At 40.4% G+C, this 19,170-nt stretch overlaps 1 protein-coding gene across 1 annotated transcript in view; it reads left to right on the forward strand.

Annotated features, from left to right (window-relative positions):
• Nucleotides 1–11,940, forward strand: part of LOC142150180 (neuropeptide Y receptor type 2-like) — a 35,424-nt gene extending 23,484 nt beyond the window's left edge. Inside the window, exon 2 of the mRNA XM_075205384.1 lies at nt 9,926–11,940. Within this exon, the coding sequence (XP_075061485.1) occupies nt 9,954–11,087 (1,134 nt within the window). The 5' untranslated portion in view covers nt 9,926–9,953 and the 3' untranslated portion in view covers nt 11,088–11,940. The remainder of the gene's footprint in view (nt 1–9,925) is intronic.
• Nucleotides 11,941–19,170: the final 7,230 nt, after the last annotated feature.

The following is a 19,170-nucleotide window of genomic DNA, read 5'->3' on the forward strand; positions in this document are numbered from 1 at the left end:
GAGAGGTCAAGGAACAAGAGCAGGGAGAAGTGGACCTTCGACTTAGCAAAGAGTAGGCCATTAATCACCTTGGTTAGGGCAGTCTTGGTGGAGTGGAGTGGAGAGGGCGGAAGTATTGTAAGGGATTAAGGAGGGAGTGAATTGTGAAAATGTGTGTTAAACGGTTGTAGGCCAGCCGTTCAAGAAATTTGGAAAGGAACAGGAATAGGGATATTGGGTGGAAGCTGTTGAGAGAGGCAGAGTCGAGAGATGGATTCTTAAAATTGGGAGTGATGAGTGCATGCTTGAAGGCAGAAGGGAAAGAGAGAGATAGGTTGAAAAGGTGAGCTAGTTGACAGCTAGTGTTAGAGAAGAGAGAGGAGGAGGTGTGACAGAGTTGTGGGCGGGACTTGATAGTGATAAAGAGGCAACGGTGGTTTTTTTGGACTGGGAAGAGATAAGGGTTTTGAAGTAGGACTGTTTGGCAAGAGAGAGGGCAGCATAATTGAATAACAAGATGAATTTAAAATGGAGAAAAGGGAGCATCTCTGACGGTAGTAAGTAAGCTTGAAGTGCCAATGTTGGGGCTAGGAATGATGGAAGTGATGTTTGGTGGTAGGGGCAGATTCATCTAGGGCTGCAGAGATGGTGGAGTTTTAAAAGGAGACTGCTGTGTTTGGAAAGACAAAGAGTAAATGGGAGAGAGGATTGGTTCAAGGGAGCAGAAACGCGGAAGGGGTTAAGATTATACAGGTTGCATAGTGTCCGCAGAGTTTTGTGTGCGGGAGAGGGGGAGGGAGGTCGGGAGAGTTGGAAGAAGAGGAAGTTGTGGTTAGAAAGTGGGAATGATGAATTATAAAGTTGAACATAAGTGAGAGAATATAAGAGAATGAAGTGTAAGTGTGGAAGAAAAAGTCCACTGGGTGAGACCATGAGCAGAGGTGATGGAGAGAAGTTTGTAGGTTGAATTACCACTGGGGATATCAACAAGGATGGTAATGTATCCAATGGTGATGTTGTGTAGGTTGGAGGAAAGAAAATGGGGAAGCCAGGTGGCAACATTGATGGGGATATGAGAGGTAGGATCAGGGAATGGTATATGACTCAACATAGAGATGGAAAGGGAAGATAAGGCATACGGTGTGAGTCTTAAAGGAAAAGAATAGGAAGGAAGGAAAATAGGAAACAATGCTCTAGGTGCAGTTTAGAGATAAATGGATGCCTACACCACCTTGTCGACTGCCAAAGCATGGAGTGTGTGTATAGGATAGACTGCTAAAGCAGAGAGAAGCAGCAGTGCGGACAGTTTCGGAATGGGGGTTCCAGCTTTCAGTGTGGGCAAATAGGTTGAAGGAGCGAGAAAGGAAACATTTATGGGTGGGAGCAAATTTATTACTAACAGATCTGGCAATTCAGAGTGCACAGGTAAAGGAGAGGAACTTAAGGGTAGGGAAGGAGATAAGCATTGTGGCAGGTGGCTGACAGCCAGTAGATGGTGGGAAAAGAGCGGGGCCCAGGGCAGCGGGGACAAAAGGTCAGATAATGAATAAGCGCAGTGATTAGGAAGGCGATTGGAGGAATAAATAGTAGTAAGTGCTGGTTGAGTACAATAAGGTTGTGTTGTAATGATGTAAATACGACTAAGGTAGACCTGGACACAGACGCATATGCTCCTTTCAGGAGACGTATCTCTTGACTTGACCTCTCCAGCAGATAGTACTTAATTCATTAGTGTGGCTGCTACATTATATTAAGTCTCAGCTGTCTATTCACATTACTTAATTAATATTTTCAAATGGACTGCAACAGGAAAGAATAATTACAAGGGAAAATAACAGATGTTTTCATTTAATTTAACTTCACTTAATTGAATTGAAATTAATTTGTATTTTGTATTTCTGTTTATATTTAATTATATATTACACTGTAAATGTAGCTTTCGTATTTATTAATGACACTATCTAGACACTATTCTCTGTTGTGCATATGACACTTCATTACATTTTTATAATGTGTAGAATTAGGGTAATGCAGCTTCTGAATGAACTACTACCGCTGTCACATGACACAGCTCTACGCTTTCACTACACTATACGTGTTGCTCAAGCAATAAATATGGGGTATATGTTAGTGTTGTAGAGCTGGATGCATTGTGAGATGCATGCAAATATACTTACCTCTCTCAAGCCACTCAGGTCTTTTCCTCTAGGCATGTTGAACACATTGGTTCTTATTTAGAGCTGAGCGAAATATTGCAACTCAAACTACAAGTAAAACATGGGCCTCGATATTGTACTCTTACCGAGTTATTTTTGAGATGCCTGTACCTTAAGATACTTGCAAGTCAGAATAATATCCAAGAACATAAGCACCGCATACCAGATACTTGGGTATATATACATATATATATATATATATATATATATATATATATATATATATAAATATATATATATATATCTAATATATAAATGCTTAGTGGCGTCTGTCTGTGTGTGTGTGAAAAAAAAAAACCAAGTTGCAGCGCCACCTGCTGGGCAGAGTTATACACTAACCTACTAAATTCTTAGTGTGTGTGGGGAAAAAAATTCAAAAAGGGCTGAAATTTGGTAGGGCTCAAACTCATTTTCGTGAGGTAATTTTACCTCATGAACACACATGTGTAGAGGCGTGCGTTAGTGTGTGTGTGTGTGTGTGTGTGTGTGTGTGTGTGTGTGTGTGTGTGTGGAAAAAACTATTTTCTCAGAAAGGGCTCATCCAATTGTCCTGAATTTTGGTATACTGACATTATTTGACAAAACAATTAGAATAGTCAAGTCAGTTAACTTCCATCATCCCCCCTTCCCCCGTGGGAGGGGTAGTAAAGGCTAAATTTATGAGTTGAGTGGTCAAACTCATTTTCGTGAGGTAATTTTACCTCATGAACACACATTAAAAAGGCCGCTTGCGACGGGAAGTAACGCTCTTCCCCTGAGGAGGCCTGGGCTAGGTCCAAATGCATGACAAGAACCTTTTTAAGACCTTAAGTAGCTTGATTTGACTAGAATGCATGAGTATCATGCACGGGTTAACTTGTATGTATATATACACCTATAGATTCAATGCGGGGAATCTATGCCGGTCATTCACACCCCGCATTTTCACGCAACCAATCAGAGAAGCCTTTCCACACTTTAGCCGATCAGACCAAAGTTACTTGAGGACAGCCCCCAGGCCTCGTAATCTGGATCCCAGTGGATCAAGTCTCTTGGTGTCGATTAGGGTTTTTGGTTTTTTTTAACCAATGGTATAACAGAGAAAAAAGGAAGAAAGAAGAAAGAAGTTCTACAAGTGTCAGTGTGCCCTGACAGTTATTGGTATGCTAACACTTGTAGTTCGACCCAATCATGTAATGGCTGCTAGGGTGTGCAGGAACTTGTAGTGCCACATATTGAAATACTATTTTAAAACATTTTACACATTTACCAAAAACTCAATACCTAGGGGAATTGGGAGTAGCCTCAGAGCTATTATCATAGGACATTTGTTTTGTTCGCCTCTTGGCAGAAAATTAACCGGGCCCCATAACAAAATGTATTGGGTGATATGCATCTAATCTCTTTGGAGGTCCCCACTCTTCTGAAAAGGCTCAGGGACCAACGCATTAGCAGGTCTTCACTGCACTTATACCTGCCTGTCCATACTCAGAAGACCAGAATCCTCTGTAGCTGATACATTTCCGGACCCCCCTCATCACCGGGATGGTCCATGGTTTACATTATCATTGTATATGAGATCAGCAGGTGCATGCAGACACCAATCTTAATGATCAATGATTCCAGTGCCTGCAATATTTTCAGAGTAATTTTCTCCTGTCACATTGGAAACGTAATACGGAAAGAAAAATCACTTGACTGAATGAGCCTTGAATGAAGTTAACAAGCTATTGAGAAAGCAGTGAATTCTCATTGCTGCAGGTGCAGACTTCATCTAAATAAATAAAAAAATAGTTTTATTCAGTGCTAGACCAGCGTACCCAAAGGATCTACTTTTTTTTTTGCTTATGTCCTGATCCTTTTTATGTAACACAATCCTTTTATATCCATTAATAAACAGAATCCTGGCTAGTTCAGACTGAGCATACAGTATGTGCTACATATGAAGGAAGACAAATATCTCTCAGATGAAATGGGTTAGGTTGATGTTACTGTGAAGTACTATATGAAGTACACAATTTCACACAAGACAACTACCCCCTGACCAACATTGTTGTGTGACAGGATCATTTAGCTTATGAGTCACTTTTACCTTTGCAGTCTGGATGGGCTGAAATGCAAAATGTAGACTTAACCTCATGTATTAAACTCCCATTGTCCCATAGATTTTAAGCTTGCGAGCAGGGCCCTCTCACCTGTTTGTCTGTTTTACCCAGTTTGTTTATTAGTTTACTGTGTTTGTCCTCAATTGTAAAGCGCTACAGAATATGTTGGCACTATATAAATAAATGATGATGATGATGATGAAGTATGGATTCCCCGGATTAGTCCAAACCTTAACACCAATACCTACAACATTCCAACTTCAGTTCCCTTGCAGAGGCATGCAGAATAAAGACCAGTGCCAATCTCTTTGTAGGATTAAGCAGACTGTGTTTAAATCGGAGTTTGTAGCAATAACTCAGTACAGGAAAGTGCAAAACAAAACAAAACTGCTTACCCAAACACTCGATTCAAAGCCTTAGTATTTACTCGATGTCCTTGATACACTGAGGGGAATTCAATTTGCCGCGAATTGTCTAACGACCATTCCGGAGACACTTATTTTTCCACTTACTTTTCCTCGCGCCCCATAGACATGTGAGGAATAATGAGAGGATATTTTTAGTGTTGTAACGGTAAAAGTGCATTTTCTGAGGAACATAGCGGCTAATTGAATCTGCCCCACTATGTTTCTCTCCTGAAGAAAACATTTGTTGTGTTGTTATCCATAAACAAACTGGCAAAAAAGGAGCTGCTTCTAGGTTACTGTGAGAAAAGGAATCTATGTTTTGGGGAGAGAAAAACCTCATGCATATTCCGCTCTGTGACATCATGTGCCTATTTCAGCGCTAATTGTCTGTTTACACATTTACCATGCTCTTCAATTTCTGATTACACATTGAAGAGCAGGGATTTGCAGGGCAAATGGCAATACTTGTGTGCCAAGTGGTGCATCTTCTAATGAAAGTATTTGGGAGGAATGGGAGGTTCCTTACTGAATAAAGAGCTAGACACACTGACACCGATCTGCCACAACATTAAAACCACTGAAAGTGAAGTGAATAACATTGATTATCTCGTTACAATGGCAGCTGTCAAGGGGTGGGATATATTAAGCAGCAAGTAAACTGTCAGTTCTTGAAGTTGATGCGTTGGAAGCAGGGAAAATGGGGAAGCGTGAGGATCTGAGTGACTTTGATTGGGTCAGAGAATCTCCAAAACGGCAGGTCTTGTCGGGTGTTCCCAGTATGCAGTAAATAGTATCAACCAGAATAGGGCAGCACAATGGCCTAGTGGTTAGCACTTCTGCCTCAAAGCACTGAGGTCATGAGTTCGATTCCCAACCATGGCCTTATCTGTGTGGAGTATGTATGTTCTCCCTGTGTTTGCATGGGTTTCCTCTGGGTGCTCCAGTTTCCTCCCACACTCCAAAAACATACTGGTAGGTTAATTGGCTGCTATCAAAATTGACCCTAGTCTCTCCCTCTCTGTCTGTCTGTCAGTGTCAGTGTGAGTGTGTGTCTATATTAGGGAATTTAAACTGTAAGCTCCAATGGGGTAGTGACTGAGTTCTCTGTACAGCGCTGCGGAATTAGTGGCGCAATATAAATAAATGATGATGATGATGATGATTATTCCCAGAATGTTCTTATCTCCCAAATCTTATGCTTTTATTGAAACGTTCATATTATTAATTTTATTTGTTCATTAAAAACATAATTTTAGTGACAGAATCTGCTATTTTACTGAAGTATTACTATCTCTTCTTTGAAGTGACCTTTTATTCTTTTTAATTATTTTACTTTCATTATTTTAATCTACTGGTAATTATGATGAGGTTTTTATTTTGTTATTTTTGGGGATGCAAAATTGCAGCTGTAGTAAAACTGTGTATGAATGCAAATTTTTCTGTGCCCACGCACATTATTTTCTCATATCTCATTTTACTTCAGACCTGGGATTTTTTTGTTTAAGGCAAATTATTTTAGATATTCTGCAGTTTTATTACATACACACATATTTGTGTGTACCATCTGTTTTAACTTTATATATATATATATATATCTCAAAGAAGTTTGTTTGTTTCTTTGTTTGTTGGCGAATACCTTCCATAGCTCTCAGAGTAAAACTGCCAAGTCTGACATAGTTATTTATTGTTGAAAAAGTAACTTATTAGACCACATAGCGACAACGTGACAATGCCACAAAGCGACAGAGCAACAAATATTGAAAGCATCATTTTTTTTGTTGCAAACAATTGTTTATGCTCTGAAAGGAAGCCTTGACACAACACAACATAAAGACAAAGCGACAATACAACAAATCATATTTTCTAAATAGCATTTTTGGTCTACTTACCAAATAATTTGCTAATATATTGTATAAAATCTGCTACATATTTCAAATCAGACCTGCAAACTGCTGGGTGACCCTGCCAGGTAATAAATGAACTCAATCCCCCTCTGCATGTGGTTGGACCCCTACAACTAGAACTCAGATTACCTTAGAAAAATCTGTGTTCTATTCTGTCATTCACACTGCTTTCTGCTCTGCTTGGCTTTCGTTGATAAGGTCATATATTACAGGGAATAAAACTAAGATCTCCACTAATTAATTCAAAATTAATAGCTATTCAACTTTAGGGCTTATACACACCAGCCTTGAATATGAATTCTAGAAAGTGTAGAAAGATCCTTGCACTTTTCTTCTGGCTTTAACGGAGTGCTAGTAGAGCGTTCATTTAGGGGTCTCAAACCTTTTCTACAGCAGCTTGTACTAAGAACTTAATGAGCATTCTCATAGGACTCTATTGCATTTTACAGAGAGTTGATGCTTCCAATACTGATTGATATAAAGCGAACACTTGTCAGAAATTGTGTGTTTACCGGTACATTCGTTTATATTATTTTTTTTATGGACTTTAAAATGTATATTAAAGCTTTAAATTAACAACAGAATGTACAAGACCTTACTCTTTTACAGTTCAACTTCACAGACCACCACATTTATTTTCCTACTTTGGGCAGTTACACTGTGCTGCCCCAAACTCCTCTCAATCCCTGGCTCTTTTTTCATGTAGCACACAAATATTTGATAGCTTATTTGTACACTGAAATTTAAAGTTGATCTAGGACATGCCCTACCCCAACTATAAATCTGCCATCACATTTTAAATGTACCTCCTCCTCGATTGCAAAATGGTTTTGCCTTACTTGCTTATCTTTGCTTAACTTTCCTTAATGAATCAGGCCCATAGACACTAATTGTGTGGTATATCCCAAATATTTAGAAGCCAAAAGATTTGTAGCCCCACAAGAAATGGGTGTGACATTGATTGGTTCATGGTTTAGATGGATCTTGGAGTTGCCTAATTTGAACCAATTTTCCAATAGTGAATTTAGCAAGGTATAAAAAGACAGCTATAAACAGCTCTAAACATGCTTTGATAAAGCCAATCTTTTTTCTCTCTGTCAATAAAAACAACCAAAGTTTTGGTGTGAATAAACCCTGAGAATTGTAGATTTACAACATATGGAGAACCATGACCCTCAGGATTAGCTATTACTGCAGTTGCAGAGTTGATGCACCAATGAAAATGATTTAATATCTTACTCAAGCAGGCAAATAAGACTGTAGTGTGTCTGCATGTCTTAGTAGTTTGCTATATTCCAAAAAAAAAGGGGGAGCGATGATCGGGCAGAAAATATATATCTTCTATTTGATGTACTTGAATATGCAGACACTGGCGGATATCCTTAAACAGCATCTGAGTAAATAATAGAAAATAATTAAGGTAACGGAAACATAAAACACTTCACAAACAATAAAATAAATATAAACAGTGTATTTTGTATTCATTGCCATTCCCAGTAGTAATGGGGTTAATCACAGGTTATGTGAAGACAATTTTTCCATTTCCGTGCCATAATTAAAGATCCCAGAAATAGTACTAGTTAAACAAATATGGTAAGAAAGTATATTTTTAAAGCAGAGCAAGGTCATTAATCCCAAAAAAATGCAATAGGTTATTTTCTTAAAGAGCAACGTAGAAAATCTTCCAATTGGGGCTGGTTGGATGCAACTCTACATCACTACGTAAGTGTTGATATAGTTGATTTGCATGCTTGAGCTTTGGGGGTCTCCATTATATAGAGAGTTATGCACAAATCAAAACGAATTCTAAATTACTTGCCTGAGAATTCTGCAAAAAAATAAAAATTCTACTAATAATTGTGGTAATAGAGAAATAAGTGTGATTCATCGTTTGTTTATAAATCACCACAAACTCCATAGTGCCATACAGCAAGGGTACATCAATATAAATCAAATGCATACAGTAATAATACATATATATAATAGCATTAGTACAAAGAATACAGCTATACATGTAGCTAACATAGTAAATAGCACAATACACTATGCCATATACAGCGGGCAATATAACAGGGACATACAGACAGGAACCACAGACAATGGAAAAAGGGTAGACAAGAGGATGCCCATTTTAAATGGAGGATGGAGACAGAAGGAGCATCTGGGGCAGACTTGCATGACGGGGAGCTAGAGTCTAGGAGACCGGGGCAGACATGCATGACGGGGAGCTAGAGTCTAGGAGAGGGAGCAAGAAGTGGTGGGTTTTGAGGATTAACAATTGGGGGATAGTCTTGTAGAAATGATCACACAATCTTAAATCCTTCAAACTGTCAAGTTACACTTGTTACAAGAGATGGTCAAAAACGGTCGCCCATCAATTCTTGAACCGGTTTGAAAATGTTAAAAGTACTCATGTAAAACTGAAAAGTGATAAGGTGATGGCGATAATGTTATAGAGGAGATTAAATTTTTTAAAAAATTATATATATATATAAATTCCAGGTGAGGCGACACTCAAGGATTTAAGACAAATTGTTGTTTGTATGCAAAGGATGTATTTAATCCGTTCAAAAGTTCTATACTGAAACGTTGGAATGGGTTAAATACACCATTTGAATAAAAACTACAATTTGTCTTAAATCCTTGAGTGCCGCCTCACCTGGAATTTATATATATATGGATATATATATAGATAGATAGATAGATAGATATAGGTATATCAGTATATCAGTAGGAGTCCTCAGTAGCTAAATTTCAATAATGGTTCTCCTTTGATCTAAATTTAAGGTGGGAGAAGGATGGGAAGGGGGGAAATAAGAGGGACATTTATGGAAACTGGTGCACAAGAAAAATATGTAAATTATCTATAGTTTAGAAAATAAAACCTAATGTCTGATTGGTTGCTATAGCTAATATTTTTACTTACCTCTGTACCAGTTTTCAGAAATGCCCCCTGAAATGTATATACGGACATTTCTTTAAGTTGTCCAAACACAGAGAATTAGTTGTTTAATATAGGAAAACACAACATACAAGGTTACTGGTCTTTTACAATAAATTCAGAAACATTTCACCTTAAATCCTTTTATTAACCTTGTTAAACAGAGGTTAAAAAAGATAGAGGTGTAGTTATAAGGCACAATGTTAGTAAGTAATGGTAAGCCTGCAAAATCTACCCAACTGAATAGGGCCCTAACCGTGTGTGAGTTGCGATAGTAATGAGGTGTGTGCCATAATATTATAACTGTTTCCCTTATTATTTCATGGAGTCTGTCTTGCTATATGTGTTAAGTGTTTCAAGGTTTATCTGATGATCATTACTCTTTCTATTTTAGATAAAAACAAGGTACATTCGGCGTATAAATGGGGACATTAAAGGAAAGCAACATGACTGAAGACCTTGGCTTGAGGGGATGGCTATTGAAGAGCACAGTTACCCCTATCCACTATTTCCATGGTTCCAGTATCATGATGGACAGCACCAATATCCTTGGGGTTCAGGTGGTCCTCATCGCAGCATACTCTTTAATCATCCTCTTGGGACTTGTTGGCAACTCCTTGGTCATCTACATAATTGTAAAATACAAAAACATGAAGACCGTAACAAACTTTTTCATAGCCAATTTAGCTGTGGCAGATCTTATGGTGGACAGTCTCTGCCTGCCGTTCACCCTGGTTTACACATTGCTAGATGAGTGGAAATTTGGGCTAGTACTTTGCCATCTGTTTCCTTACGCACAAGCTATGAGTGTCAATGTATCCACTCTCACCTTAATCGTCATTGCTTTGGACAGATACTGGTGCATCGTTTTTCACCTAAGCAGCCGGATCTCTAAGAAGTTTAGTATAATAATTATCACTGTCACGTGGCTGGCAGCTTCCATATTTGCTATTCCACTTGCTATTTTTAGAGAGTACAGGTATGAGGACTTACCAACTTTCAAACTCAAGATAGCCGTTTGTGCCGAAAAGTGGCCCTCAAATAATAGCAGGGATGCAGCCATATACAGTGTGTCAATGCTTCTTCTGCAGTACGTCCTGCCCCTTGTTGTCATCTGTTATGCCTATATCAGGATATGGTTGAAGCTAAAGAATCACATAAGTCCAACACCCAGAAGTGAGACCCAACAACGCAGAAAAAACACGACCAAGATGCTGGTGATGATGGTTGTGGTGTTTGCCGTTTTCTGGCTTCCCTTCCATGTCTTTCAACTGGCCATTGACCTGGATTGGGTTCTCCTATTCCAAGAGTACAAACTTCTCTATACCATCTTTCATGTCATCGCTATGTGCTCCACCTTTGCCAATCCTCTCCTCTATGGCTGGATGAATAAGAACTACAGGAATGGATTTCTCATGTTTTTTGGCTGTAACAACAAACTGCAAAGTCAACAAGATGGGTCTCTTCGGGGCCACTCCTATACTTTCCGTGCCACCACATATCATGGAAGTTTTCGGCATGTTGGAGAAAATGGACAGCCCCCGACACATGTCTAACTGGCCTATGCTACAATATATTGCTTTCAAAGCCATTTCCTTGTATAGTATGTAATAATTCAGATACATACATTGGACTTTATAGACCCTATTACTGAAACTGCTTTGGAACGGATTTGGTTATATATGCATATACCAATTTTGTGGCCAAGTCACTAGGTCTCTAAACTTTAGACCTCCTTTTAACAGAGACAATAAAAAAATGATTTATCCTAATATTTACCAAATGAAGACTACAGTATTATTTGAAGTATGACTGGAGAAATTTCTTTCGGCACAGTGAATTTTAAATCTAATATACAAAGAATGTCATCAGAATATATTTTACAAATGTGTCAGTGAAGTTTATTATTTGTTTCAGTATAGCCTGTATGTGTTACTGTTGCTATTCTGTTTTAATGCTCTGATTGGCTATATAAGATGGTTTAGTCTTGTGAATGGTTCTGAGACTTATTGGCTATAGGTCGGCCCAGCCCTATAGACATTACAACCCACTGACTGGCTACACGTTGGTCTACCCAAGTAAATATTCTAATGTATGGATTGGCTCAAGGATTGTACTATCTAAATGTGTCTCAGTCGCCTTACACAGTGATGTCAGTGGGAAAAATACAAAAGACCTTTAAACCCTAGTGAAAGTCTCACTGTACCATGCCCTCTGCCCCAGGTGTTTCCAAATACAAACAACTATAATGCAGCAACAGCTATAGAAGAATTCCATAAGTAGATGCATACCATAAATGACATCACTGTGAATAACTGTTGAATGTTGTATCTCTCAAATACAGTAATTTTGGTAAGCAGATAAAAACCAAAAGCATATGTATGTTTCAATAAAGCATCTGTCATTTAATGTTTCTTGTTATTTATTTTACATTTACCATGCAGGTGAATAATCCTACTGCTCCTGAGGCCCCGATTTTAAATCGATGTCATGGGTGCGTATTATTCCACGTGACTAAAATAGCGAAAAAGATGCAAATTGCGTTATATCCCAATAATTAATGAGATTAGTTAGTAATAAAATCAAAGGCATTGCATCATTATTGTGGCGGACAGTGCCGTAACTAGACATTTCAGTGCCCTGGGCGAGACAGGGCACCGGCGCCCCCCATCAAAGTGGGAGTGACATTTGCCAAGTGGGTGTGGCCAACCTAATGTGGGGGTGTGGCTAGCACTTTAAAGAATTCTGCTACACATATTTGCAAATGCATGATATATATATCTATCAGAGCCGGATTTACACCTCATGGGGCCCTAGGCAAGATATTGGTTTGCCCCCCCCCCTTCACACACACAGTGGCCCCTCACACACACACACAGTGGCCCCTCACACACACATAATACACACACACACACACACAGTGGCCCCTCACACACACATAATACCAGGGGCGGATTGGGAACTTAAAGTGGCCCTGGAAAAATTCTGAAAGTGGCCTCATGTAGGCGGGACCAATAAATGGTAGGCGGGGCAAATTGTAGGCGGAGTTAGCACTCCATTAGCTCGAGCCACATTGGTTTTTATACAAGGCAAATGCAATACGCTATGGTAAGCAGAGTCCGTCTATCACAGTTGACGAAGCTAACACACAAGTAGGCAAAGCATTGCACATGTAGGTGGAGCAGTCACAAGTAGACAGTCAACACACCAGTGGATGGTGTATACACATTAGTTATGTAAGTGGAGCAGCTTAATCCAGCAGCAGGGAGTTCACAGGGTTAGCATTAATGTAATAATAGTTGGGTCACCCACCGGATCAAAAAGTCTCAGTAACAATATCAAATTAAAAAAATAAAAAGTAAATCACACTGCTTCTGCATACCTGTATGCAAAACTGTAGCATGTCGAAACCATGCTGGTGTGTGCCTTAACCCCGAAGAAGAGGTTCCAACCTCCCAATGTCCTCTATTCCTCCCAATCCCCTCTTCTTGGAGTTAGGGATTTCAAAGATAAAAACCACATACTTTTAAATAAAACTGTGATTACTTATACACACAAGCATGAACAATTAAAACATTTTTCTTTTTCAGATTAAATTAAAATACTCCCATGGATGCATCATACATATTGAATTGCAAGGTTTATACTGTTCTGCATGATAATTTAGCCAGTATTAGTGATACAAATACAATATAAACAGCCTCCTAGTGACCGCCATACAAAATAAACATCATCCTAGGGATCGCCATACAATACATAAGTGAATTCTAGTGACCATCATACAATGCAAAGAGTATACTAGCAAACGTCATGCAATAGAGAGAGCATTCTTGTGTCAGCCATACAATGCAGAGGGCATTCTTGTGTCTGCAATACGGAGAGCATCTTAATGACACTATATAAAGTGCCCTGTGTGTCTGCCCCTGTATGAGTGCCGCCCTGTGTGTCTGCCCCTGTATGAGTGCGCCCTGTGTGTCTGCCCCTGGTATGAGTGCCGCCCTGTGTGTCTGCCCCTGGTATGAGTGCCGCCCTGTGTGTCTGCCCCTGGTATGAGTGCCGCCCTGTGTGTCTGCCCCTGTATGAGTGCCGCCCTGTGTGTCTGCCCCTGTATGAGTGCCGCCCTGTGTGTCTGCCCCTGGTATGAGTGCCGCCCTGTGTGTCTGCCCCTGGTATGAGTGCCGCCCTGTGTGTCTGCCCCTGGTATGAGTGCCGCCCTGTGTGTCTGCCCCTGGTATGAGTGCCGCCCTGTGTGTCTGCCCCTGTATGAGTGCCGCCCTGTGTGTCTGCCCCTGGTATGAGTGCCGCCCTGTGTGTCTGCCCCTGTATGAGTGCCGCCCTGTGTGTCTGCCCCTGTATGAGTGCGCCCTGTGTGTCTGTCCCTGTATGAGTGCGCCCTGTGTGTCTGCCCCTTTATGAGTGCGCCCTGTGTGTTTACTCATCAACTATATGTTGAAGTACAGGACTAACAATTATTTTATTGAGGTAGAGAGAGCATAAAAGTCTGTATCTGCAACAGTTTGTGTAGTGACAATATTGGGGGGTTTTTTTTTCTTCACTTATCAAGTGATTACTTAGGCTGACACTGAATATTCAGAGAGGAAGTAGAGGTTTGTATATAATCTGCATTTATAGTGTACATATGGTGCTAGTGAATATGTGATTCTGTGAGTGTTAAAATTAGAGATGGTCACTGACCCCCGTGTTTTGGTTTTGGATTCGGTTTTGGATCTGGATTACCGTCGTGTTTTGGTTTTGGTTTTGGTTTTGCAAAACCTCCATTGCGTGTTTTGGTTTTGGTTTTGGTTTTGTTTGGTTTTGTTTTGCTATTTTTTGGGAAAATCCATGTTTTTGGGCCTAAATTAACCCAATTTAGTGCTCCAACTGTTTTAGAGACAAGTAATCTAATTGTTGAGGTAATAAATCATCCCAAAAAACAGTTTAATTCTTCGTTGGTAGGCCTATTCTACACACAAAACAGATTGTCTTCCTCTCCATCTATGCATATTGGCAATGCAGCCATCGTCTTTGAATGTATATTACACCCTACACTTATAGTTAAATATGTAAAGAAATGGAAAAAGCCAGTTTGGTTTCTGTCTCTCAAGGCCCCCCTCCACTTGTATAAAATACCAAAAAATTCAGCCATTATAGACTGTACAATATTAATTGACATGGAGAAAGCCAGTTTGGTTTCTGTCTCTCAAGGCCCCCCTCCACTTGTATAAAATACCCAAAAATTCAGCCATTATAGACTGTACAATATTAATTGACATGGAGAAAGCCAGTTTGGTTTCTGTCTCTCTAGGCCCCCCTCCACTTGTATAAAATACTAAAAAATTCAGCCATTATAGACTGTACAATATTATGAAAAATGGACAAAGCCAGTTTAGGGTCACTCTGTCTATGACACCCTACCCTTAAGGATAAATTGCCCTAACAGCAGCCTTTCAAGATGGTATGTGATATGGAAATGCCACAAGTCCCTTTCCTCTTTGGGGGTAGATTGCACCCTACACTTACATAGAAAGTTTTAAAAAGATGTTATCGGCATCATCTTCAGCTTCATCCTCACCCTCATCAGTGTTATCGTCATCATCACAGACTATCAATTCATCGCCGCTTGAATCCGCCATTAGAGAACAGTCAGTGCTTGCATGTCTTGGATGGTGAAGGCCTTCCTCGTGGAAGATGTAGTTCATTTTTATAAACATCATTTTCTCCACATTTTTGGGAAGTAACCTTCTACGGCGATCACTGACTAAGTTCCCTGCTGTGCTGAACACTCGTTCAGAGTACACACTGGAGGGTGGGCAGCTTAGGTATTGCAAAGCAAGTTTGTACATGGGTTTCCAAATAGCTTGCTTTTCTTCCCAGTAAGGAAAGGGACTGTCTGACATTTCCATATCAACTACCTCTTGAAAGTAATCCTCCACCATCCTTTGCATGTTTATACTCATATTGGATGGACTTATGGGCAAAGTGACACTTTTTTTTGAAAAATCCTTCAAACCAGCCCAGATGTTAAATTGTTCTCGTCTGCCCCCTGTGTCTTCCCTGCTTCTTTTTTGGAAATTTAATTTTTTACGAGCAACAGCTTGAGAAAGTGAAGGAGGACACGTCGTCAAGCCGAGGCCCAGTTCAGCGGCCAACTTGCTGAGCAATAGCTCCTTGCAAAAGTTCACATCTCGCTCATTTACAAGTAAAGACTCAATGTAGGTTTTAAACCTTGGATCAAGCACAGTGGCCAAAACGTACTGATCCGAGTTCAAGATCTTAATAACTCGAGGATCATTGTGAAGCGAATTAAGTACTTGATCGACAAGGCCAACATACTTTGCTGAATTGCTTGCTTTCAGCTCCTCCTTCATTTTCTCAAGCTGCTTTTCCAATAGTCTAATTAAAGGAATGACTTGGCTCAAACTAGCAGAGTCTGCACTGACCTCACATGTCACAACTTCAAATGGTTTCAGCACCTTGCACAGCACTGAAAGGATTCCCCACTGTGCAAGAGTGAAATACATCCCCCCTCCTTTCCCAATGTCATGACTTGTGCAATATGCTTGGATGGCTTTGCGCTGTTCCTCCATCCTCTGAAGCATGTACAGGGTGGAATTCCACCGAGTTACCACCTCTTGCTTAAGTTGGTGGCAGGGCAAGTTAAACTGCTCTTGGAGCTGCTGTAATCTCCTACATGCTGTGGCTGAATGCCTGAAATGGCCTGAAATTTTACGGGCCACCGAAAGCATCTCCTGCACCTCACGGTTGTTTCGTAGGAAGCTCTGCACCACCAAGTTGATGGTGTGAGCAAAACAGGGAATATGTTGGAAATCACCCAGCTGTAATGCTCGCACTATATTGTTGGCGTTATCTGAAATGACATACCCTGGGGAGAGTCCGAGTGGTATAAGCCATGCATCAATCACATCTCTCAGTTTGCGTAACAAATTGTCAGCCGTATGCCTGTTAGTGAAGCCGGTGATACAAAGAGTGGCCTGCCTGTGACAAATGTTACGTAGTGGTGTACATGCTGCTGCTGTTCCTGCTGGTGAAGGTGAATGACCAACCCAGTGGGCTGTCACAGTCATATAGTCTTTGGTTTGGCCACTTCCACTTGTCCACATATCTGTGGTTAAGTGAACAGTGGGCAGAATGGCATTTTTCAGCGCAATCTCTACATTTTTACACACTTTTTGGTATAGTTGTGGAATAGCTTTACGGGAGAAATGGTGTCGCGATGGAATTCTGTAACGCGGACACAAAACCTCAATTAACTGTGAAAAACCAGCTGCGTTTATGGTGGAGATTGGACGCAGATCTAACACTAACATTGCAGCCATGGCGTCTGTGATTCGCTTGGCGACTGGGTGACTGCTGTCATATTTGCTTCCCCTCGCAAAGGATTGTTTCACAGTTAATTGCTGAAATGTAGGACTGCTCATTTTATTCACCTGCCTCTGGGATGACGATTCACCCCCAGCAGCAGCAACAGCAGCAGCAGGACTAACGCTTTCTTCAGAGGAATCAATAATAGTGCCGGAGTCATCCAGCCTTAAGTGGGATGCCGGGCTAACTCCGAGCGCTACTGAGGATATTGATGAGGATGGTGTGGTGGGTGTATTTTGTGGCCGTCGGTATGTCGGTGAGCGGAGGGTCTTAGCTGATGAGGGAGTGCTTGTATTCTTTTGGGAAGAACTTTCAGCTTTTCCCAACACTTTGCCATGAACTCTCGTTAAATGGCGTAACATAGACGAGGTTCCAAGATGGTTAAGGTCCCTCCCTCGACTGACTGTGGCTTCACATACACTACAAATGGCTATACAATTGTTGTCTGGATTTGGGTAGAAATAATTCCACACATAAGAAGTGGATTTTTTTGTTTTATGCCCAGGCATGACAATGGCCTTTTTCTTGTCACGTGCCAGAACTGCTGCCACTGGTGCAGGACTTACACAAACAACCTCATCCTCATCAACATCCTCATTAGCGCCCTCGTCGCCTACACAAATCTCCCCCTCATCCTCTTCTAATTCCAAAGTGGCATCCTCAATTTGGGTATCACCGGCTACACTCGGGCTATTAAGGCACACATCAGCAGAATGCTCACGATTAGACATCCCACTGTTGGATGGACTCTCCACAGGGATTGTTGTCATTTGTGAATCAGAGCAAATATTCTCCTGTAATGCCTCACTGGTATCTTGCAGCTCAGCTTTGACGCGTAACAGTAGTTGTGCACCAATTGTAGGCTGGGTAACTTTTTGGGATCTGCCACTAATAGCCAAAGGTGAAGGCCTCATTCTCTCTTTGCCACTGCGTGTGTAGAATGGCATGCTTGCAATTTTTTTTTTATCGTCACTTAACTTTTGCTCAGTTACACTTCGTTTTCGCTTCAATACAGTAAATTTTTTTTTGGTTTTTGTTTTTTGCACTAATTTGAAAACACTCTGTTGTTTGACATCGCCTTGGCCAGATGACGTACTGGGAACACTAACATAAGGACTGGTGACAGAACCTGGTTGCTCATTTAGATCATATGTGGACTGCTTTGAATCCATTGCGTAGATACTGCTGACAGATATGACTTTTGACAGCCAGAAATATTAATGCACAATTAGAGAGGACACCCCAAAAACACTGAGGAGTGCTTAAAATTATTGAGTAGATACTGCTGACAGATATGACTTTTGACAGCCAGAAATATTAATGCACAATTATGGGGGACACCCCAAAAACACTGAGGTGTGCTAAAATTTATTGAGTAGATACTGCTGACAGATATGACTTTTGACAGCCAGAAATATTAATGCACAATTAGAGAGGACACCCCAAAAACACTGAGGAGTGCTTAAAATTATTGAGTAGATACTGCTGACAGATATGACTTTTGACAGCCAGAAATATTAATGCACAATTAGGGAGGACACCCCAAAAACACTGAGGAGTGCTTAAAATTATTGAGTAGATACTGCTGACAGATATGACTTTTGACAGCCAGAAATATTAATGCACAATTAGGGAGGACACCCCAAAAACACAGAGGAGTGCTAAAATTTATTGAGTAGATACTGCTGACAGATATGACTTTTGACAGCCAGAAATATTAATGCACAATTAGAGAGGACACCCCAAAAACACTGAGGAGTGCTTAAAATTATTGAGTAGATACTGCTGACAGATATGACTTTTGACAGCCAGAAATATTAATGCACAATTAGGGAGGACACCCCAAAAACACAGAGGAGTGCTAAAATTTATTGAGTAGATACTGCTGACAGATATGACTTTTGACAGCCAGAAATATTAATGCACAATTAGAGAGGACACCCCAAAAACACTGAGGAGTGCTTAAAATTATTGAGTAGATACTGCTGACAGATATGACTTTTGACAGCCAGAAATATTAATGCACAATTAGAGAGGACACCCCAAAAACACTGAGGAGTGCTTAAAATTATTGAGTAGATACTGCTGACAGATATGACTTTTGACAGCCAGAAATATTAATGCACAATTAGAGAGGACACCCCAAAAACACTGAGGAGTGCTAACATTTATTGAGTAGATACTGCTGACAGATATGACTTTTGACAGCCAGAAATATTAATGCACAATTATGGGGGACAACCCAAAAGCGCTGGG

Source organism: Mixophyes fleayi, chromosome 4 (assembly GCF_038048845.1).
Source record: "Mixophyes fleayi isolate aMixFle1 chromosome 4, aMixFle1.hap1, whole genome shotgun sequence".
Lineage (NCBI taxonomy): Eukaryota > Metazoa > Chordata > Amphibia > Anura > Limnodynastidae > Mixophyes > Mixophyes fleayi.